The sequence below is a fragment of the Diuraphis noxia genome, unplaced genomic scaffold, assembly GCF_037042655.1.
Source record: "Diuraphis noxia isolate RWA-SAM2 unplaced genomic scaffold, SU_Dnox_SAM2 contig0001, whole genome shotgun sequence".
Lineage (NCBI taxonomy): Eukaryota > Metazoa > Arthropoda > Insecta > Hemiptera > Aphididae > Diuraphis > Diuraphis noxia.
Genome location: NW_028301711.1, coordinates 96,620,702 through 96,647,053, shown reverse-complemented (window position 1 = coordinate 96,647,053; position 26,352 = coordinate 96,620,702). Strand labels below are relative to the sequence as shown.

Sequence of the window (26,352 nt, the reverse complement as noted above, 5' to 3'; positions counted from 1 at the left end):
AAAATAGAATAAAGTAATAATACAGAATAAATAATATCAACACATATTATATATTATAGGGTTAATGCAAAAATACATTATAAAAACAAAATAAAATCACAAGTTCAATAAAAATTAATAAATGTCTATGTATAAGTACAGTAATCATTGGCAATGCACTAAAACTGTAACTAAGAATAATCAAATTAAAAATTCATTTTGTCGTACCGGTCATCGTGGGCAATATCTAGATTCAAGTGATCCACCATAACCGATTTCATATTAGTGTGTTGAAATTCAAGTCATGAATGCATATTATTATTTTTATGTTAAGGTACAATTGACACGCACATTTTTAGTAGGTATCAAACTTTTACTACACTACGGACTACTAAGACAGTTATATTAAAAAGTAGCAGGTACCTAAGTAGGTATAGGTTTATAGGATACCAATATCATCAAGTCCATCACCGAGAAATTATATCATTTTACTTCAGCCACATAGCTGGACTAGTGGAAATCAGTAGGTGTTGGTATTCGCATCAACGTGACACTATAAATTGCTAAAACCTCCCAAATCGATATTATTTAATAATATACGAGAGGTGTAGGGACTGAGTTTCCAGAAATTAAAATTTTATACTTTTCACGACTAATTGGTTAGGTAAGCTTTTAAAATCAAAATTGACACGTCTGTGTTTAATAATAGAAATGTGACGTTCTTGTTCGTTCTGCTCGGATAAGTTGGATCGCGTTGATATCAATATTATTATTTTTTTCGGAATTATACACCTGAAAATAACATTAGTCCGCAGAGGACGAAAACTTTGATTTGCAGACGATGAGTTACCCCATTTTGTGCGCATCCCACCCGAGCATTTGATGATTTTTGTAATGGTGTGTTCCATTTATTCATGTGTAACATTACAGCCGAAATCAGAGAGAGAATTTTGGTATAGAATTATTAGCCTCGTAACCGCGATGTCGACGACTAATATCATGGCGCTATATCTCGTCAGTAAAACTTTATGAATAAAAAAAAAAAAAAAATGGCGCTATATAATGTCAGAGATGTATGCCATAGATATTATGAACACAGAACTAACAAAAAGTACTTAACAGAAAAATTAATTTATCTAGAAATGACAAGAAAGAATTCTACTCTACGACATTCATTCTTAGAATGGAGGTTTAGTTGTTTAGTTCCGGACATATATTTCGCAATCCAAATGAGCGATATTATAAATAGATGATTGAATCGTCCTTTAGTTTCCATTTATGACTTGTTTTAGCCATAAGCATCACACATTATATTCGTGACGGAAGTGCACAAGACAATATTATGTATTTAGTAATAACGAGAAAAAGTGTTTTATTAATGATTGGTACCAAAGTACCAACGATGGTATCGATTCAATGGAATAATTATTGAAACACACCTAAATTGACAAACGTTATAAAGTTCGGTGGATACGTGCACTGTGACTTTAATGACGAATAATAGTGAAAACCGATCATAGTGAACATCTGGTATTAGCAAACATAATTAATTACTACGTCAGGAAATTAAAAATACATGTAAAAAAAAAAAAAAAAAACGGAACGAAGCCGAATAATATTGGTGGAACGGCTCAGTAAAATTATGATCCGGAGAGTTATTACATACAAAGAGATCTTTAGATTATAATATTTGAAAAATTATAAGAACCAGAAGAGCAACGACATAAACTTTTTTCACTTTTTTCCATGCTATACCTAATTAGATGGCACATACATAAACTATTTCAGAGTTCTATTTCAAAATTAATTTGAAATTCATCAACATACCAGCTAGAATTATGTCGCCCAATTAATTTATTCTTATTTCCTAAAATGTGATGTAATATTATATATTATAATTTTTTGAAATATGTATATATTTTTTTAAATTGTTTTGTTCATTAAACGTCTTAAACCAGTAAAGATTCACGCTATAATAGACCAGTGAGACGAAAATGTTAAGGTGAAAAGAGGGCCGGCGCTCAAATGACCCGAATAAGCGAGTTGATATTACCCATGTCTATTTTAGGGTAACAAAAAAAGTAAAAAACGGTACCATGCGATCAAAAGGGCGACGCCCTGAAAATATAATGCACCTACATAGTATTATCATAATATAACTTATGATTACAACAACTATCTAATGCGATACGATGACTACGGCCGTAACCTGGTTTACCGTCCGTGTCTAATCTTAGTGTCAGATTTTCCGCCGAAAATATAAGTTATACAGTTAATTATTACTTAATTATTAATTATTATACGCGTGTCCATTGTCTCGACAACGCTATCGCTAGCGGTATTTGTATAGTAATAAATTAGTCATTAATAATTATTACGTGTGCCTTTGCACCGTCACTTCGATCACTTGCGATTCGTATTTTATTCGATATACCGACGGCAGTGTAGTATAATAATATTACAATACTGTGCCAACTTTACGTCTGGATCGGTTTATATATTTTTCAAACGACTTCCGACCCATTTAAGCGCTGCAGACGTTTTCGTCTAAATCAAATATTAATCACTAAAACGACAACGGAACTATCTATATAGTCGTTTATGTTTCGACCGAGCCAAACAAACAAAAAAAACCACTCAGATGACTCCTCGCTATATGACCGATACACATCACAAAATCAATACCTTTTAACGTTTGACAAGTGACTACTCTAATCATATATGTACATAGAATTTCTTTTATTTCGTGTAATGCTAGTTCCGGAGTGTTGTAGCGCGTAATACAATATCATTAAATTAAAGTATTGGCAATTTCTACTATATTCTTCTCTGCACACACTGGGCTCCACTTGTCTCGGTCACGGAAATCAACAAAAATAAAAACAAACGTGCCCTCAAGGCATTGCGTATTATTGTATGATATTATTATACACATCTTGCCGTAATGGCGATTAACTACCATAAACAACCGTGTGAATACACAACACTATTACACGAAGTGTAAGTGCAGTTTGGACTACTCTCTTTCAGCAATGGTCACAATTTTCAAACATGATTATATTATAATACGTATGTGCACACTTAACGACGTCTATGGAGGTATCTTATGATGCTCTTTTGTGTAAATTCTATCAGTAATTCTATAGTGTGTCTATATCAACAAATTGTATAATTATCGCCAAATTAATGTTTTTTTTTTCCTAAACTCATGGAAAAGCGATTCAATATTATCAATATCAGCATTTACCAACTTACTACGAATTTAATGAACTTAAATGAAATTTAGTATAGTTGTAAGTAATTGTTGTTATTTTTGGTATCGAACTTCTAATGATATATTTTTTTTTATTTAAATAGTTATATTTTTTATATTGGGTCATTTAATGTAGCCTAATTTCGACAACTTATTTCGTTGCAGATTTTAATATATTCATGTATTTTATTTTAAAAAACAGTCATCTGTTAAAAAGACAAAGAGGGTGGTTATCACAGCTTATCAAAATTACACCCCAAAATTGTGATTATGAGTTGAAGCGATATAAAATGATGTGACTCGGACATATTGTATTTACTACATAATCATATATTGTATCAAATCACCCAAAAAATACAATAAAAAATAGACTAATGTATGTAAGCAAAATGTATTTACTATTTATAAGTTTATTTGTATGCTGTCCAGTCAAGGAATAGGGTGGCCCAATCAATAGAATAGTTTCCTGTGTTTGACACTCGGTACATTTTAGAAATTGCAAATTTTTCAAAAATGACATTGAAAACATTTAATAAATTAGAAACTTATAAAATGTTGAAAACGGTAGGTACAACATGAGCAACTCTTTTTTTCCATCTATGGCGAACGGAAGAAGAAAAATCAATCGTTTTAGTTAGTATTTTTTTGTCAAATGCAGAAACATAATAGGTACTGAATGAGAATATAAATTATTAAACGCCAACTTTATTATCACAACTGACTATACGTGTGTTGCTTTTCCATTTATATTATTTGTCCATCTGTGTTTATATAATACTTGTCTATCTCATTCGTCATTCATCTAAATAATAAGACTCTAACAATGTACACATTGAAAACGATTATGGAATAAAGACACGAATACTGCACATGAATTAATAACAATTGCTAGTACGACTTATCGTTCGCAGTGACATGGTTTACGATTATAAAATCGATCGACTTGAGTATATTCATACATTATTCTACGCATTGTTTGACGTGTCAATCCAAATAACGAACCGGTAAAAGATTTTAAAAAACACTACCCGATGATGATAATACCGTAGTGTATCATATATGTATACTATACCTACAGTATTCAACGATTTTGGCAACGAATGATCTGATTCATAATAATAATATAGATTCGCGGTGTATAAATAGTCCTTAAAATATATTTACTTTCCATCTCCTTTGGAGCGATTATTAAACAAGCATACGTGGACGACGATTGATCTGCGCAGAGGCAGATTTACGACCGGGGGCGGTAGAACTTAAAGTGCGGACCCTCCACTTGGAATGTCGAAAATCATCGTACAGGTTTTCATCGGTATTCCGAGAATATTATAACAACTCCGCGCCTCGCTTTATCGACATGGGCTGTCTGCCAAGCATTTTGTTTCGCATATTTCGAGTTCAAATAACTACTTGAAGCTTTATAGGTAAGTTAACAAACATGGCAGCTTGCGAGGTTTTCTTGGAGATTGTGTTTAAACAGGTCCAATCTAAATAACAGCAGGTACTTGAATCAAAACCAATTGAAATTCGTGAAACAGAAATCCATTTATTTATATAATACCAAATACCAAAAATAGTGTAACCAAAAACTTATAACATAAATTTTGGAGGTCGAGTTTTAACTTAAGGTCGTCAGTTTAACTTACAAGTACTTTTTACTCACTTATAGGCGTAATAAGTCTTTTACATATACATATAGGTACCTATCGTAAATATAAATATATAATCTACACACGACTGTTATAAGTTTTTTACCTAAATATTTACAGTATTATGGCGATGCTAAAGGTTCGCAGTTCTAACATTTATATTTTATATTAGGTAACGTGAAAGATATTTTGTTAGTGTTGAGAGATAGGTCATCTGGGTTACTTTGGTCGAAATATCGAGTGTGTTTATGGCAGTAAAAACGATCACTCTTGTAGGTATTCTACCGGCCACAAGGATTTCGTTTTGTTTTCGCAATAATTAATAATATTATTATAGCAGTCGCCCCACTCGTTTACTTACAGACATAAATGTCCTCTTGAGACTGTGGGTGGACTTGGAAACCAGCGTCTTGTGTTTGCTCGGCTGCTCGTCGCTGTTGGCTTTCAACACGAAACCGCCGCGGGTGTCGTCCAACTTCTTGTCACGACCCTCGCTACCGATTACCTGGTCTTCGGACGCGCTGCCTACCTTGTTGTGAGCGTCATCGCTACCCAACGACGACAGAGAATTCTGGATATCCGATTTGTTTGGTTTGGAATGAGATGCCATCCCGAACCGAGCACTGGTCCGGACGCCATATCCGTGTCTCATGCCACGCATCCATTGTCCTTGAAACGTCCCTTGAAAAAAAAAACATCCAAACGAATTTTTAACCAGCCACGGAAATCGCCGAATTATTAATGGCCATGAGACTTAAACTACTATAACGAGGGTAAAAAAATTAATGTCACATAGAGTTTAACACAAATGAACGTTTATTATACGATGTGTTAGAATATTACCTGCACATTATTTAACGAGCTGATTGTGCGTTCATGGTAAGTCAACAAAGTATTTTAACGACTTTTGCAGGACTGAGTGACACACTATTAATGTTAATATTTATTTAATTTTAGATTATAATTTTTTCTAGATAATTATTTCATAGAACAATATTCAAACAAGAAGTAAAAAAAATAATATTTTATTATAATAGCTACGTATTTCATAATTAATTTTGAGAAATCTGAATAATAAAATATTATCCGTCTCAATTATTAAATTTTATTGCCATTACACCACATTGATCAATTTAATAAGCAATTATATATAAAATTATAGAGTTAGTAAATAGTTGAAAAAAATTTGGCTGACATCCACAGTTAATTCATAAGGTGTCTGGAATTAAAGTTCTGAATTTGAAATGTTTCATTTGAAAATTAAAAATTTTACTCTTTTTGAAATATTTTAATGAAATTGAGAAAAATATAGTTTTATTATTTTGAAATTATTCGATTATAGATGAGTATTAATTATACACTAAAAATATCGATAATCAATATTAATGAAAGACTTTTCAACCAAGGTTTACGAATTACTATGTTAATTGTTTCATTTCAAATTGTATTACATTATTCGTTATCACTTATCAATATTGGCTATCATTTATAAAATACTTGTTATTATTTGTTATGATGAACCAACTTTTAAACAAGTTCTCTTGCGATATGTTTAAAACTATAGAATACACTTTAAGACATAATGAACAATTTATTTTTATTTTGTATAGGTACATCATAGGAATAAATATTACAAGAAAATAAATTTCATGACATTTTAAAACCCTATCAGAAATTAATAATGAAAAATATTACTTATATCTGTGTTCGTTTTAATATTTGAGTGAAAAGCTTCAAGGGGAAGTATTTTAGATGGGTATTATCGTGCAAAAAATACATTTTGTTCTCAAAATCTCAAAATGAGCCAATATGTATCAAATTTACTCTAAAAGTTTAAGTATAATTGTACAGTAGAAAATTGTTTAACCTTTTACTTTGTAATAAAACTACAAAATTATCAAATACGTTTTAGCGTGTAAAATTAAAAAAACATTCCTTGTTTAAAATTTACTATCAGTAAAATCATTAATACTTTATAAAATAATACGTTTAAATCAATTAACCCATTAATTTAATTGTGAATATATATTAACGAAATAATTCTTTAACATAATATAATATAGAAAAAAAAAATATTCGTTTAAACTATCATAATCATAATATCATTGTAGTATTGCGTTTTAAAGGAAAATTAATTACAAATTTGTTACACGTATGTAATGATATGAAAATTACTATAATTTATCGTAAAACGTACAACCTCTTTATACTTTGCTGACGAATTTTCACGTAATGGTAAAAGAAAAATAATAATTATTAAATAACTGCAGTAGGTACTAGGCATATTCACCGAATTGTGTAGCTATTTCATTAAATTGAAGGGAATTCGTGATATTATTTTAATATCATCAATACTTTAATGTTATTATTAGGTATAACCATACCTATCTTGAATTTTTTATTACAGTCTGCACTTGCGTGACTATACCCACCTACTTATAACCTTTAAAATATTGTAAAAATAAAATATAAAGAAGAATGTAAAAAAAACTTTGTAATTTTATACATTGAAAATAAATTGTTTACATTGAAAATCAAAAGGTTCAAAAGGATTTTATTTGTATGCGTACGCCTACACATTTTCAATTCACCTTGGAAAGAAAAATAAAATTATAATAAAGTGGTAATATTAATATAATACTAACAATAATATATATAATATATCATACAAAATGCGATGTCTTGAATAGTTTTGTGACTATATCCAAAGAAACACTACAAATCATACTGTATGATACATATATTATGAGCAATTTCAGTGGTGTATTTTATATTGAAAAAATTCATATTGTGTATGAAAAATTGTTTTCTTGCAAGGAGGTATATAATAATAATACGCAGACAGAATGGTGAAATAAATCCCAAAAAGTGCAATTTTGTATTGTGTTCATATAATATTTTTTTACAAAGGTCACTGTTGACGTTATTATATTATTTTTTTCACGACATCGGATATAATTTATTAGAGTATTCTACGTACCTTCTAAGGCTGCAGTGAGCAATTAACAAAATCAAATTTAAATTTGAAAAAAAAAAGATGCGTAATATCGACGGTATTCAATCATTACATTTATTTATTATTTTATATTGATATAAATGCTACAGTAATGGCGACGTTATTATATTATTTTTATCAAATCAGACATAAAATAAAAAAAATTTACAGAATGATTCACAAAACTAACATTTTTAATTTATTTATTCTAATTCTTTTTTTCGGCATTTTTAATCTAACCCATTCTAGATTATATTTTCAATATATTACTACTTAAGGGATATCTTGCAGCATTTCTATTTTCTGTTATTTCAAATGTGAACCCCAATTTTTTACTTTAAATTATTTAGTAGATATTTTTTGTTTTTGAAAATGATGACGTAGATATGTAATTTTCAAATTCTAATGAGTTGTTTCTTAGTTATGATAACTGTCCATAAAAATGGTTTTATAATGATATAAATATAGAATAATATGTAATGTTGGATAAAATATTTATTAATTTTGGATTATTTTTTATTTTTCAGGTAATATAATTAAATTTGTCAGCATATCACATGCTATTACAAGTTCACAAACAATAAGAATTTAACAAAATACAATGTTGTGATAGTTGTTCTGAGTAATAATCGGCTAAGTATAGATAATTTTAAATAATATATATTTATATAAATTATTCAAACATTTTAATTTATATCTTTCAAACCTATTATCATGTCAGTTCCTTCAGTGCAAATAGTTAAAACTACTTGTTGAAATTTTGATTTTGATAAGCATACATTTCTCATTTGAGAAACAGAAGTTTGTGACACCACAGAACACTTCTTAATACGAAAAAATCACATAAATATAAAACTATAGCCTTAAGTGGATATATTTATTTATATTAAATAATTTTATTATTTTTTATTAGATTAAAATTAAAATAATAAACTAAATATTTTGTTTTAAATCTAGGATTTAACTCGAAAATCAAAATTTGAATAATTTTTTTACCAAGGTAAAAAATAGGCGTATATCTACGTACTCTGTATATAAAATATTAATTTAATTTATGTATATCTTTGGAAATATGTAAGCCAGCATTGATTTATAATATTGTTCTCCTTTGAAAGGAACAAAAACAGCAAGGACGGAAAATTCTTATTCGTCATTCGTGATCTATATAACTGCGTATTGCGAGGTGGTACTCGAGTCGATAGTATATATTTTACATGTGCATACAGTACTTCTCCTTCAGCATATTATTATAATATTATTCACATCTCGAGTCGTGACCTATTATTGTGCGTAGAAAAACTGTCAGCTAGACTATGCGCTATGGTGAGTAGTGATCGTGTCGAGTTGAAAATGAAAGAAAAAAATATACAACGTTGGTAGGAATCCGGGGTTTTAAAATGTTATGAAATTTATTTCATCAGAGTATATTTCATTTATCGCACCTTTAGAACAAAACTGTCCCGACTCAAAATGTATGGTTTCGAGAAAAATCGATTTGAAGTTTGAATCTAAGATATTTTAAAGAGTTCTTTCTATCGGTTTAAAACTTAAATACTTGTTAACATACTTTACCTAATGGCTTTTAAAAATATATTATAGGTATTATCTCAAACCTAAAAACTAATAATTGTGGTCTTTTACAATTTTTAAGTAAATGAAAGACTGCCATACTTTGAAATGCGGCCGTATTGCATACAGAAACTGATTTTAAGACAGCCAAAATGCCCATAATATACTAAAATTTGGCATTATTGAATTTCACATTGTGAGTGCTATAATATAACAAACTATAAAATGAAATATCTGCCAAAACAACTATAAATACAGCTGATTTGCACTCAACATATATTATTAGACGATAGTTAATTTTTATGTAGTCCAAGGAAAATTCAAATGGTAATAAGGCAGTTTTGAATTTTGACATCAGTGACAAATTAAATAAACTGACATCATAAGTATACTGCCTAACATTCAATTTGTTTCTCTTGGTATAAAATTATTGATAAATTAAATATACTAACACATCTTTTTATAATTTAATAAAGCAATTTTTTACCTATTTGAAATTATCTATAAATCAAAATTGATGAATGTTGAGTTGTAGCAGTCTTGTTATAGATGTGCGTTCTTATGTGAAAAATAAAAATAGATTTTAAAATATAAAAACGATATTTTGATATAATATAGTTGTATACATAGACAGAGATAACTTTTATTAAAATATGTTTATTTTATTGTAGTAAGAAACGGAGATAAACAGTTAAAGTATAATGTAGAAGTTTTTTTAAATGTCTATAGGTATAAAACAATTTTAACATACACTCTTGTCACAATCTTATAAGCATAACTTAGGACAGACGTCATAACAACTTTTAAATATATAAATAAAGAAATTCTTATGTTTTATGCGTTACTTGGTATTTGTTAGGTACTAATTAAAGTTTTTTGATAATTATTTCAAAATACAATACCTATTATACTAATCATGTAATTAGTGTAGTAACACTGCAGTCTACAACGCATTTATATGGATTGATAATTACAAAGGAAAATTAACGCAATCAGTTGGTTCAAAAAAACCATGAAAAATACACAGGTAGTAATAAGTTGTAAGTTACCAATGATAACTGATAAATGTATAACCATTCACAAATTAATTCCTGAATTACTGCTATCAACGTTGAAAAATCATTCACTACGGAATTTTGGTATAATGTACAATTATATAAATCAAGATATGTGTGAAAAATAAATATTATTTTCATAACTGCTTTGAAATGTTTTGCGAAAAGTAAAACAATCAGTTTTGAAATACCATTTCATTTGAACAATTAATTTCGAGCAGAATATTGAAACGAAACGCGACAACCGTTCGTCATTATTGCATAACGTTATTTTATTATTTTTAAACGGTTAAATAGTATTATTGATAGCATACTAATAATTATTAAAATAATGATAATAAGTAACTTAACTTTTTTTAAATTTTAATTCACTTTAAACAGTTTAAACACGAACTCGACTCGGCTGTATTCAAGCGTATAATATTATGCTAATCGGATGGACTTGCAACTCGTTTGTTACATATTTTAATAATATTTCGTATTCGTTGTTTATTTACAATAAATTATATTATAATATCATAATATATGATCATTTTTAATATTAAATCCATACCACCGTCGGCATACGTCTCCGACCCGTAGCCGTCTTGCAGACCGTTGGCCCAAGTTCCCTCGTACTTGGCGTTGGTCGTGGCAGACTGTCTGACCCCATACCGGCCCTTGAAACCTTGTGTCCATTCTCCTCTGTACAGCCACCGACCCCGTGACTCAACGCCCAACCCGTGTCTCTTGCCGTTCTGCCATTGGCCCTCGAAAGTGTTACCGCTGCAAAAGACAAATCACAAGTATTCGAATAATATTGTTATGATTAATATTGCGTTATTTTTTTTTTTATCGTCTGTGCCCTGGTCGTGGACAGACCACGATAATAATATCGTATCGATCTAAACACTGTATTGGAGGTAAAATACTTTATTATGCATTAATAATATAACTCGTCCGAACTGCCTCGGCACTCAAAATCGTTTCGAATTAAATATATATATATATATATATCAGTAGTCCTAAAACTATATATATTGTTGACAGCCACCGATATTGAAAAACATTTAGACACCTAGTTTTTGGAACATTTTTTGTTAAAGATCGTAATGAATGTCAAGTACCAAGATGAACTAGACGAGTTGTACTGATAGCATATAGTTGTTAGTTTGTTAATAATAATAAGTTTTAGCTGTCTGGTACAATAGTTCAAGTATACGATCAACAAATTGCACCGATAAACGATTGTACTATAATACTATAACAACGTAAATAATGATATAGATAATAATAACATAATTATTGACAGTACCATGGTTAGGCCAAAAACAGGGATAGATGAAGCTTAAGGGTTCAAGTTCAAGCACTCCTGTATTTTTTTTTTAAAACCCAGAAAAATATTTCTTAAAAATAAATGAAATGTATGGGTATGACTGTAGGCAGATAAGTATTATTCAAAACTATATTAGTACCTATGGAACAATATATGGAAAATATGTATTTTAATATGTGTATTAAATTGATTTTTTAAACGAATAATATTATGATATTTTATTGTTGTTATGAAGTTGAACAATAAATACATTGATATTGATGGTAATAATATTATTATTATTTTTCATTGAAATTGTAACATTAAAATTAATATTATTTTTATTTAAATAAATAATAATATTGTGGTTGAAAATAATAAAGTCAGTCTATGGATAACATTATAAAGAATTATGGATACTATATAATTTTGATCTAACATGTATATACGTATTATTACAGGTAGATACGTGTAGTTATAAACGGCTAAACTGTAGTATTATATTGTTTGATATTTTTCAAGAAAATATGAATGCTTTCATAATTATTTTTAACCATACATATAGTCAGGGATGTAGTGAAGGGTATGCTTGAATATGCGGCGCATACCCACTTTTCAAATTTTTAAAAGAGAGCATACTAAAGAAAAAAACTGGAGACCGGATGTATTCGCTGAAAACATGCGTATACCCACTTCACAAAAATTGTTTTAAACTAGTAGGCAGAAGTAGTATTATGTTTATGTATTAGGTAAATAAATATTCTTTAAAATAATATTAATTACATTATTAAAGTTATTATAATTTAAAATCAACTTAATAACTAATTATATAAGTTATTAATTTATATTTATATAATTGAAAGGAGGTGGTGGTGGAGGGGTTGATGCAGGCCGTAGCCAGACCAAATTTTCAGGTGGGGCTAAGCAAACTTCAGGGGTGGCATTATACATAAAACAAGGTCTTTCTAATATTTTTAAGGGGGCAACTCCCTCTCCTACCGTGGCTACGGGCCTGGGTTGATGACAAAAGCTGCCACATATGTAGCATACTCGCAAATAACTTTGGGACTACATGCCTGCATATAGTTGTGATAATCATAATACCACCGAAACATTTTTTTAAGTTCTTGTTACTTATGTTTCATATTATAACATAATAGGACTGAACTCATGACATCCAACAATTACCAACACAATAAGTCGTATTTATATGCTATTTATTACCAAAGTCTAAAACTTCCTAACAGCCCTAAAATATGTAATTTAGTGTATAATTTCAAATATTTTGTAAATTGGATGTATTTCTATTATAAAGTATTTTATTAATATTTTAACATAAAAATTATAATATTACCTATTTAAAATGTAATTGAACTAAAAAAAAAAAAAAAAAAATAATTATGTAACTAGGTATATACTATATTAAAATGAATGTGTTCTATTTATGTAGAATTGAACATAACAAGGGCTTCAGAAATATTGAGTTATTGTTTGTTTTATTTTTTATACAAAATAAATTAGTAATTGTTTACTCACAATTTATTTTTGGACTAACTATAGTTAAACAACAAATTTTGATACGATATGGTTTCAAGTAATATTATCGTCTATATAGTTTCAATTATAATAATAAAGCAGACAAAGAATTGAACAAGGTTGTTTTTAAAAAGAAAATTCTCAAATGGATTTCTATTATACATAGTTATGTTTTATTCATAAAGTTAGAATGACTTAAAAAATATATTGATCACAAACCATTCAAAACAATAAACTTAGCCCAATAAAACCATCAACTAAAAACGATCAGAATCACCAAACAGGGTTAAACGTCGTGAAGAAACCATGGTCACCAGACATACTAGACTTACACATTCTCATTTCATGTCTAAGAAGCCTAAACCCAGGTGCAAAACATGCAGCTGTGAACTCACTGTTAAACATTTATTTCTAGAACGCCAGAACGAAATCAAACATAAGCACCATTTCACTCAGACAAGCATTCGCACCAGGACAGGAAAAAAACCATTACTAACTTCACTGGAAGTAGTGTCGACAGATACTCCCTTCCCGCAAGTTGTCCAGTCTTGTTAAAATAAATAATTGTCAACACAATAATTTATTGTATATTTACAGGTTGTAAATTTTGTTTACTTAAATAAAAAAAAAACTAACTTCATCAGGATTTCCGATCTCACAACGAGTATATAAGACAACGGATCAACGACTACATATTATAGCTATTATTATGTGAAATATAAAAATAAATCATTATGTAAAAAAAAAACTTAATTTAACCATAAGACATGTAAATTAATTTACAGGCACCTTGTATTTGAAGCCTTAAATAATAATAATAGCAAAAAAAAACAAGAAATATCTTGAAAATCCTCACTTGAGTTTTGAAGTTGAGTATAAAAATAATTGTTCAACACTTTACATTTAAACGTTATTTCATTTATATATGATTTTTATTAAAAAATAACATTTTTGTTCGGTTAGTTTTAACACATTTTTACGTTTAATACATAATAATCGAAAAGAATGATCTAAAAAATTAAAGAACTAAAAAATACTCAAATAACAATTTCTAATTGAATAAATGAATTTTACTATTAATTAAGAACAAATAATAATGAGAACGTATTACAAAAAAATGTGATTCAAATAATTAAAGCAGTCGGAAAAAAATAATAATTTTATAAAATTGTATTTGGGTCGTGACATTTGACAAACATATTACCTATATTTTGTATGTTACAAAGAAATTCTCAAATATGAGTGAAAAAAATTATACATTTTATATCTAAAATTCCCAACAAACTATGGAATAAAATATGTCTGTATAGTATTATAAGATTCTGAAATATTGTATAATATTCAGGTTAGTGCAGACAGCACCTACTGCAAACACCTACAGACACGGGCCATATTAATTTAATACTTTAAATCGTGTACAATAATTTATTTTTCTTCGAATAATTGTTCCGCCAACCAGTCGTTGTCTGTAATTTGTTCAGTTTCAGGTGCATACGTTTTGATAAGGTTTTTTATATTTATGAGCCTAACATGATAAATATAATATTAAGAGGACGTTTTATCCGCATAGCAAATTTTACGCTCAGCAGAACACGTCATGGAACTCTGTTAGTTTAAAATTTATAGTGAATTGAGTCTAATAAAATGTAAATACAACCTCGTATGCTTTTTATCATATTTTAATTTTAAAGCGAATCATGAGTATTCCAAGATGTAAAAACTATTGAAAATTTTTAAATACTCATAACTCGTTTTAAAATTAAATTATGATAAAAAGTATATAAGGTTGTCTGGATAATAATCTTACCTTTAAATTTTATTAGATGTCAACTCACTCTAAATTTTAAACTAACGGAGCTAAACGTGATCTACTGAGCTTAAAATGTGCTATGTTACGCACTTGTAAGACGAAAACAACATATGCGGGTGTAGCGTCCTCTTAATTTCAATAATATACAACGTTGCCCGTATCATAATATTCACTACTGTAATAAAATTAAATTTAATAACACTGAACATATTTAAAATCAATAAATGATTTTTACGAGCGCTTAAAGTTTGACGAAAAATAAACGTACGATAAACAACCGCGCAGAACGGTTTTTTATCGCTTCCATATTAAAAATAATAATATTTCAACTCGGGCTTTCCACACCGAGATAGATGAACATATACCACCAGGCTTTTGTAAACAATAAATAAAAATAAAATAATCGTTCAAAATATAATTGTTTACATAATAAAAATATTAATACTGTATGTACAACTCAACACCTTGGTATATTTAAGAAAATGTGACTGGAATTTATTTTTATTTTATTATTTTTATTAAGCATCAACTACAAGGTCGTAACTGGAATTATTGTTATATTGATGTCATTAAATTATATACATACCTACTCGAATGGTGCAAAGTGACCATGTTGATTTTACTACCCTGATTTTATTTTCCGAAAACATTTTTATGGAGAAGTAAAAGTTGCTCTAAAAGCTGAACACGGTATAAATGTCAACATCTCTATCGATTGGAAAGTAAACTCATATATCTAGACATAGATGATTCTTTGTATAGGGTAGGTACTTATGCGAATTGTTGTATATTGTAAAACATTATAACATTGATGCCTGTGGAAAACAAACAGTAATTAAAATAAAAAGTAAAATTTCTATGAGAACAAGTAACTACCTATACAGTTTTTTAATTATCTTGTTTTTAATTTAAATTACATTAAGACAAAATACTTTAAAAGTTTGCTCATCTTTTGATGATGAAATCATAAATTTAGCTCAACGGTGTAGAAAAATATCAAAAGTGTATTGCTAATAAATTTAAAACAGTAGAAGCATGTTTCACATGTTTTCTCCATCCTTTACTACATCCTTTACTGAGGAATGCATATTTAGTTAGTATACGCCTTACAAGTAAATATTCATACGCGTTTCTCGGTAACAATATCCTTTTTCAAAAAAATAGCTTAAATATTGGTATTATCATTGATTTTATTTTTAAATAAATTTACTTTAAATATTAAGAAAAAATAACAATTTTTAAAAATTCTATTCACCTAGAAGTTGCTCTCATTGATATTTCTTCAAAATAAATGTATTGTTATCCAACATAATATACAATATTAATAACAGCTAAATAAATTATAGCCTTAAGAGATAATATTTTTAATACGCAATAACGTGGAAGGCTATTACTTTATATTTTTTTTTTTTATTTATAACACATTTTAATATAAAGGTCATGCAAAGTTCTTACAATATAATAACACCTAGTATTTAATTAATTAATGGGAGTATTAATATATTTTATTAATATGAGGATAACTTTTTTTATTCAATTTTGTATGTTTTTTATTCTTCACAACAAACACAAATTTTATAACATAGAATTCTCAAACAATATATTATTTATTATTGTGTAATGTTTCATTTCTATTCTGGATTAAAATTTGTCTTAGCAATTTAGTTTGTTTCGATACTAAACCCACCCGCGCACAACTTTAATACCGAAAGCGCAAACTTTTTGAATTATTCAAACATTAAACTGTATAATAGTTTTAGGTACCTATAAACGGGAACTTTGAATATATCATCGAGTCAAACAGCCATTTAAAATCAGTCATTTGTCGACGATGGACGGTTGCATTATATATATAGCACGTTTCGAACTTTCTTTATTCGCAAATCCCCGCATTCATTCTGGCCAATTTTAAAGGACCAATTTTCGTGTTTTATTTGAAGAGGAGTTCAATATAATGGGCGATATTACAAGTGCGTACGGAATAAAATATTATGATCGTTATTATAAGGTGTGCGATCTACTTCATCTCGTGCACTGCACCGTGCACGCGCTCATAAAACATTTCTGAGGAGCTGAACTCGAAAATATATATTCCTGGGCTTTACGTTAACATTTATATTGAATCTGGTCCCCTTTTTATTTTTAAAGCATACGTGTCATATTTTGCTTTATTTGTTTTCGGTTTTCGTGAAAAGCTCAATTTTAAATCTGAACAATGGAATCAGTAAACAAGATAAGACGCGATTTAAGAAATAGACGGAATAACGTATTGTCAAATGGTATAATATTGTAGAAAACGTATTATTTTATCCTATGTTTAAAAAAAAAATAAAAATGCATTGTCGAGAATAAAACATAAACCTTACGTCCCATGTGTTGTGTAAAACGGAAGAAAAATGAACATATCCAGCTCAGCCGTATTTAGTTTGAATTTCGCACCGTTCAGAATTTTTGATAAATTAATTTTTGATTTCGATCAAAGTATATCTTAGTATTATAAAAATAAATAATATAAGATTCATTCCTTCAAATAGGATGGTGGGGTAAAAAAACAATTTAATTACAAACCAAATTAATTTGAAATACTTCAAAAATAAATTCTTTTGAAATAAAAATTAATATATAAAATATATTTTATTATATTATATTATATACGTAGCCACGCGTAGATATATTAATATATAATATACCTACATCGTGCAATCGAACTTTTCAAGTAGGTAAGAGATGAATCAGAAATTGATTATGACGAGCAATTTGCGATTGTTGTTCGCTGAAGCATCTGTTTCAAATATAAAATCAGATATAATTACAAATAGTTTTTAATAAAAATCAGCGGGTTTAAGTTAGTTGAAAAATACAAGAAAAATATTTTTTCAAATTATACATCATATTGATAGGTAGGCGAAAATATAGATGTATGAAGTTAGTTTTTATACTATGTTGTTATTAAATACAGGTAAATATGTTCATTGTTCACATATGTGTATTTTGTCAAAGAGAAAAATATATTTAAAACTAAAAAATATATCAAAAAATTAAATACTCACCTAGATGCTACTATTATTTATGATTAATATAGTCACTAAATTTCCTATTTAATTATTATAACTATACATTGTTTGAAGGAGTTATTGCTTCAGTGGTTGGACGATAGGACGTGAAACTCTACCTTTCTGGGACGTTATAGGTTAGTTGTGAGCAATAGAAGATTTTTGAACTCCGTCTAGTAGGCGCCAATGAATTGAAAGCTATGATATTATATTATATTTTCTTTGGCTTATTAAAATTCATATCGAATGTGTGGAAAAAAACTCGGCATCTCAGTGACCCTCTTCAACATTATGTGTGATGGTATAATATTACTTCGTATAAAATATTATAACAATATGGTCTTGGCATAAATTCTAGAGCACTTAAAACGAACCGAAAATATAACATACTTATAGTGTTGACGCAACAAAAAAAGTGTTTGGGTTACTTTTATAATACCTTATGGCTAACTGATAATACGAAATTGTTATGCAATTTTCTCTGTTTTCCTAGCTGCACCCCGGTGCTTATTGTATAAAATATAGGTTTCATTTATTTTTAAACCGTAATAATCAGTTTTAGTTTTACATGTTTTTGTAATTTTTTTTAGATTTTAACATCATTAGTTAATCGTTATTAGATCAGTCTAAAATCCAGATTTTTTTAAATTTAAATTTAAGACTTTTATTGATTATAAAAGGAAATTTGTAACGCGCTAACAAAGTGATTACCAAATCGAATAGTAGTGAACGTAATTTTTCGAACGAATAAGTAAGACGTAGAAAATCGAAGTTACTGCAGTACTGGTCGAAAAAAAATATACGATGCTTTGAAATAGTAAAACTTTTTTTTTATTAAGAGAACGTGATATACTCATCTGTTATCTCCGTCTTAGAAGTACGTAACATAGCAATTTTTACACCCAGCAGAACACGTGTAGTTCTGTTCGTTTAACATTTAGAGTGAAATCTGAATTCACCTCTAATAAAATTTAAAGAAAACCTCGTATCCTTTTTATCATATTTTAATTTTAAAGCGAATTATGAGTATTCTAAGATGTAAAAACTATTTACAATTTTTAAATACTCATAACTAGCTTTAAAAATAAAATATGATAAAATGCATATGAGATTGTCTGGATAATGATCTTACCTTAAAATTTTATTAGAGGTAAATTCACTCTAAATTTTAAATTCGCGAAGCCAAACGTGATCTACTGAGCGTAAAATTTGTTATGTTACGCATTTGTAAGGCGGAGACAACACGTCATGTGGGTATCACGTCCTCTTAACTAAAATCTATTTTAAACTTGTTTGAAATAAATAAAACGAAGAGCATTATATTACATTTTAATTTCATTTTTCGAAGGGCATTGCATTTCCAGTCCCATGTATATTATTATAGAGTACCTATCACGGCGATCGATGTTTGTGAGACATTCGACCATAATTTGATTTATACTCGTCGAAAACGACGCCGCGCGCCGTCACAGGGACGCCAAAAATATTATACAAGCAAGCAATACTATTATAGTCATTACTCGACTATATTCAGTATTTCGGCTCAAATTTCGTTTGCAATAATATTTTCGTTTCTTTTTCGGTATTATTATTTTCTTGTTTTCGGTCATTAACAAAGTTGCTCATTAAATATTATATATATTATTGTACGCCTGCGAATATTATAATGACGAAAAATACAGTAATAAATATCTGATTTTCTACCGTCAATATTTTAAGAACGCCAATCAATAGTGGGAAACAATATTTTTTCATTACGGATTGTTCACACCATATTTACGCTATATTGTAGAGGTGGCGAACCTTTTTTGGGTCCAGTAACAAATTTTTGAAATAAAAGGTTTGATAATATTTCACGTGCCCGAAGTTTGTAAGCACTACATAGAAAATATTAAATATAGTGATATTATAGAAACATAATCAATTTTAAATACCTATAGGAATATTATAACTTTTATAAAGTTTATAATTTATTTCTTTAAATTTTTTACAACAAAATTTTAAGAATAGTATAATTTTTCACATGCTATTGAAATTTGACAAACGTGCCGTTGATTCGCCACCCCTTACTTAATTGTATTACACGTGTGGGGTTGTCCATCGATAAATTATTACAATATTGTTACCCAATACAATACGCATCATCAAATGGTACATAGATTAAATCTATATTTGTAGTTACCTACTCGAAATTCAACCACCTACGAATATCTCACGATTTTCATTGGGTAGATTGACATTTTTTGTTTTTGAACGGTATTATAATACAAACAGTCTACTAAAAAATAAAATCGAATTTTTAGAAATGTTTTAAGGGCTGTAGGTCGGGTCAATATAATAATATTTCTTGGCTCGTGTATGAGCGGGAATCGCATGAAAACAATTTCTGTCGATGGAAGCTTAACAATATAAGGTATTCTCCATTTTGATTATTATTATTCACTGATTATGCTTCTCAGGCTATAGAGTTTTATTTTACTGTCACTAATTCTATCGCATGACTATTATATATTTATATAGTCGCTTGCTTTGCATTAATATTATATAAAAACAAAAGTCAAATAATGGTCATATTATTGTATTGACCTACAGGATAGGATCATCTTTATAAAATCCCCAAAGCCTATATGTCATAGTGTGGCAATTATTCATAATTATAACTCCACGTTATTTACTTTTTTTTTAGATATATTTTGTAAAAATACCTATTAAAGATTCTATAAAAGGCGTGTCATATTATTATCTAAACACCAATATAGGTGTACCTATCATTTAGATTTACGCTTTCCTATCATCCCCCAATCAATTATAAATAACTGTCTATTATCAATTATTATTTGTTTTATTGATTAATATTTTTATGTGCATAGTTGTAATAATTAATTAGAATCAAACAGAAATAAGCAGTCTTTAATATTCAACATACCTATAATATAACTGTTCATATTTAATCAAATAAAGTTATATAATGTTACTAATTAGCATTTAAAACGTTATTTTAAAGAATTATTATTGATGTTTTTCAATACCTATTTGATTATAATTGAGTCGAAACAACTACTTGAAAATGTTTAATTAATATTTCGTGACAGACTAAACATGTATTACTTTAACTTTTATAATATAATAACCGTAAATATAGAACTCTGAGCTACTGAGCATGAAAATTATAATGATATAAAAGGGACCATGAGATCAAAATATTATGAACCATGCTTTTATTACAAAGGTAGATGTATATATTAATATAACATATATATATATAGTTATTTTAACTCGTAATGTGTTGTTAGAAATATAGTTCTGAAATGTAACAAAAAGTTATTGTTATAATGATATTATTTTATTAATAATAAAATGTTATACAAACATATAAACATAATATATATATTACTCGTATGCTTAGCAAAAATAATAATAATAAAAAAAAAATGTTTCCCTAGCTCGAATTTTTTTTGTTTTTGTTAAAATTATTTTTATTTCAATTAGAAAATAACAGAATTTTTTTTACTCCATAATCTCCGTTTAAGTAAAAACTAACCATAAATCCTATCTCGTAAGCTTTGTTTAAAAATCTTAGGCCACTTGAGCATTTTTAATAACAATAGTTAGGTACTATATGTATTTTAATGCGTTTCAGTATTACTTATTAGTACTTATTTTCAAAGTTTAAGTTTAAAAAAAATATACATTATTAAAACGAGTATTTTTATTTTAGTCTTGGTAATAGTGTTATACCTACCCAACTATGTGTAATTTATAGTGGTATGAATTGAGCCAATTATTTTATGTTTGTGAAAAATTAAAATTACCTGATTCGTTTCAGTAAAATATTACAGTATTACAGTATACGAGTAGTTTGATTAATATTGATAATTTTACTTTATAAATCTATTTAATAATTATTATAAAACATCAATTAAAAAAGTAATGATATTCATAAAAAATAATACAACTTAAATAATAATACATAACGATATAATAATTGAAAATTGAAAATGAGAAGCAGCAAACTTGAATAATATTTTATATTATTACAATTATAATGTTCTTTATCTACTAAAAAAAAACTTTTTAGATCGAATGAAAAAAAATGTTTTTGCAATATTTAAATTAACAAAAGGGTTTAAGGTTAGTTTAATGTAAGTATATACGTAATTGATTTATGAACGATAAGTGGATTAATGGCATAAACTATAAATAGCCATTTAAATGTTAACTGTGTGTAAAAAAAATTGTTTTTATAAAAAACAATAGGTATAATATTCAATAATAAATAAAAGCTCGGTAATTCATACTTTTTTGATAAAAAATAATAAAAACCAATTAGGAAAATTCATTTTTAATAAAAATTTGAACTTAAGTAACTGCAAATATTAAAATTTTTCCAATTTCTATACAACTTATGTGTTGCATTTTATTACATTTTCAAGCTTTTTTATCGATAAACTAAAATTTTATCAACATCGACAACATCAAGACCATATATTATATACGATTACATAATATCGTAAAAATCACTAAAAACATTGAAAATTGTGCAGGCCAAATAGTTTTAATATTTTAGTATTGTTTTGTAAATTTTTATAGTGTTCTAAAATCAAAAATTTGTAAAAATGTCCAGCTCTGCGATTATTTTTTCTAAATTAAAAACAAATTTGATTTTGTCAAAAACTGCTGCGTCGCATTAACACAATACTCGTATTACTATTTTTATTTTATTTTATAATTTTATCTTTTATATCCAGATTTTCATATATTTTTTGTAAGTGTTTCCTAATAAATGATCAGCCAAAGTACTACTACATGAAAGTTCCAAAACCCAAACTTCTAAGAAGAAGATTACAGAATATTTTCTTCTTCAAAACATGATGACAGACTACGAAATGAAAAAAAAGACATACAGATCACCGTTTTATGTCCAATACATATGAATGTCTTGATTAAAATATAGCTCCACTTAAAGTTTAAGATGGGTTTCAGTTTTAATATTAAAGACTGTTATTACTGTTGGGGTTTTTCTCTCAAAGTGGATAAAACTATAAAAGCTTTAATTCAATTTGTTGTCTATATTCAAAAAAGTAATTATGTTTCACTTGGATATAATTTGTTGTTATACTTAGGAATTTCACTTTAAGCTGATTTATGAAAATAAGTGAATTTTAAATTTAATTATTGTCATTCGTTTTGAATGTATTATATTAAAGCCAACACTCGGAGTTTTAAAATGTCAATTTAATTTTGCTCATTTTTACAGACTTTCGTCTTTAATCATTTCACAAAATGCGTAAATGTAAGTCACGATTCATTATTGCTGACGGCATGTTTAAGTCTATTCCTCATATATTATTTGAGTACTTAAGTAGGTATAAACATTTATAATATTTCAATTTGACATTTATTGATTGGAATTTTAAGTTGTATTAACTAGATGTTTTTTTTTTTTGTTTTTTAGTTCGAATTAATTATTTTATACATTTTTACTTTAATAGTAACTTTTATAGTATTTGCCAATTAATTAACTCAAAAGCCCCTCAGTGTAACGTAAAAGGAACGTGTCACAGTTTTTCGACTAAACACAGTTGTTTGAATGAATTTAAAATGTAATATACTTTTAATAAAATGTTAATATTTTTAATTCCTAAATAATTTGATATAATATTATGAATTATGATATTTTATGATGTTAAAAAAGTTTGGTAGTGTGGACAAATTCATGAAAGTGAAAAAATATTTACACGCTAACTATTTAAAATGAAAAACCTTTTTAATATATTTTGATTATCACTTTTATGCAAACAAAATAATAACAACCAAGTTTTGATATAACTATATCGAAAATATACATACTAAATTAGTTTAGATGAATAAAAAATTAGCAATTGGTGTATATATAGGTATATACACCAATTATGTGATAAAGTGCAAGATATCGGCTAATATTTAAATAAATGCAAAATCTGCATAGGTACCTCCATAATAATACAAACAATATATACGTAAGGTTAGGGAATTAAAACAGTCGAAGGTGTCTTGGACATGAAGTCACCCAACAGTGACACTCAAGTTATTGATACAAATTACATTTTTTTTTCAGTATCATTATTATCATAATCGGCGTCTATGGCCATTGGGAGCTAAAACCTAAAATACATTACATTACACGTGTGTACACAAAAGTGAGTTATATATATATTTTTTTCATCAATTATTATTATTATTATTATTATTATTATTATTATTGATATCATTAGTTCTGTAGTAAATGATGTGCAGGAATTTAATTTTGTCTCTAACGGTTTCAGTAGGTTAAAAAAAATGTCCTCTTATGAATTAGGTATAACCACATTATGATTATTATTATTATTATTATTATTATTATCAATATCATAGGCACCTACTATTACATTTTACATGCGTTAGAAATAATGCGTTTGTAGATGCAACTGAATCATAATTTTATATTATTTAGTGTGGCCAGAGGAAACCACTAGATTTAAAAAAATTAAAATGGTTATAATATATTGACGGGATATTAATAATATACGATTTCGTCAAAAATATACGCACGTGTAATAATACGGCACATTCGGACAGTGCGGTCGGGTCACGGCATGTGTGAGCTCGTGTGAGGGAGTTCGAACAGCCTTTGAAATAATGTTTCAAGTTACACTGAATAAAATATAATTTTATACAATAGTATTATATGTCATATTATATTATCAGGTATCGTATCTATTTATGTCATGAATTATCAAAGGTTAGTATATCTACCTACCTTCAATAAAATATGTTATACCTAGTATTAGTTATATCTACCTACACGTATAATATAATTATCTATAACTAGCTGATATTTTATTTGCCACAGTTACATTAATTCTCCCGTCATTATCGTTTTTACTCGCCCAAAATACCTACGTATAATACTCAATATGTTTCGATATTATAATGTCATAGTTACCGCGTATACGTAACGATAGCTTTGTACCAGCCAGTAGGTTTCCGTGATTACCGCATGCTCTAAAGGGTTTGTGAGCGGAATCGGAATTGCCATAAGACCGGACATACCCTAATTAAAGTGTTGAGGCATAAAGTTATCTACTTTTAATTTAAAATTAACATCCAACTACATGAGTTTATTTTTTTCACGATAGGAATGTATAGTTGTTAATTACTAGTCAGTTAATTCATTTTATAGTAACGTTAAGCTAATTGTCTGCCCTAATATAAACCCAATATGCTTAAAACATATTTTGTTTTGAATAAATTTAAAAATAATAATAATATGTCGAAAGCTATTTTTTTGGGTGTCAACAGCAATCAAAATAACGAAACACAAATATATAACAATAAATGGCCATAGAAAATTACAATCCCACCCAAAAATATTAATTTCAAATAAAACAATGATAACACACAACTTTGTTTGACGTCTAAACTTTAAAGTGACGTTAGGGCTATTCGGCTGTGATCTATTAAGGCAATTAAATAAAGTTAATTTTTTATTTTGTTCTATATCTATACAATAACATTCTGAGGAGCGTAATCTTATGTTCTTATCAATAGCTTACATGGAATATAGAAAATTAAATTGTTATTAAATGGAATTTAAATTAAGTTTAGTTATGAAAGAGGAACTAATCGAGTTATCTTCCGATGAAAATCTGCGTATAAAGTTTAATGAAATTACAAGTGATAAATTTTGAATTTCTATAAAATCAGAATACCAAGAATCGTCAAAAACAGCTGTATCAACACTTTTATCATTTGCATCCACTTGCTTTAAAACGGTGTTTTAAGTTCTTAAAGTAATAAAAAACAAATGTCTGACAAAATTAAATGTAGAATCAGACTTAAGAGTTACAGTCTCTAATATAAAACCTAATATGAAATCAATAATATCAAAAATTCAAGCTTAAGTATCCCATTAGCACATAAATATCAAATTAAATTTTATTTATGTAGGTGCTCTTTTTTATATTTTAATTTATTGTATAATATGCTTGTATTATTTTAAAATAATCTTGTATTATAAATTGATCAAATTCGTAAGTGTAAATAATTAATCAATATCTTATACCATATAAATATTTTATCAATAATTAAATCAAATTTCGATGAATAAAACAATTTTTTTTTTTGAAGGGAGTCGCAGT

General features: G+C 27.6%; 1 protein-coding gene across 2 annotated transcripts in view; it reads right to left on the bottom strand.

Annotated features, from left to right (window-relative positions):
* The window catches only part of jp (junctophilin), a 280,595-nt gene that overhangs the window by 180,606 nt on the left and 73,637 nt on the right, over positions 1–26,352 (bottom strand). For both annotated transcript variants that reach the window (XM_089218689.1, XM_089218688.1), the window contains exons 4-5: positions 11,054–11,265; positions 5,243–5,562 (exon numbers count right to left, since the gene is read on the bottom strand). In XM_089218689.1, the coding sequence (XP_089074815.1) occupies positions 5,243–5,562; positions 11,054–11,265 (532 nt within the window). The remainder of the gene's footprint in view (positions 1–5,242; positions 5,563–11,053; positions 11,266–26,352) is intronic.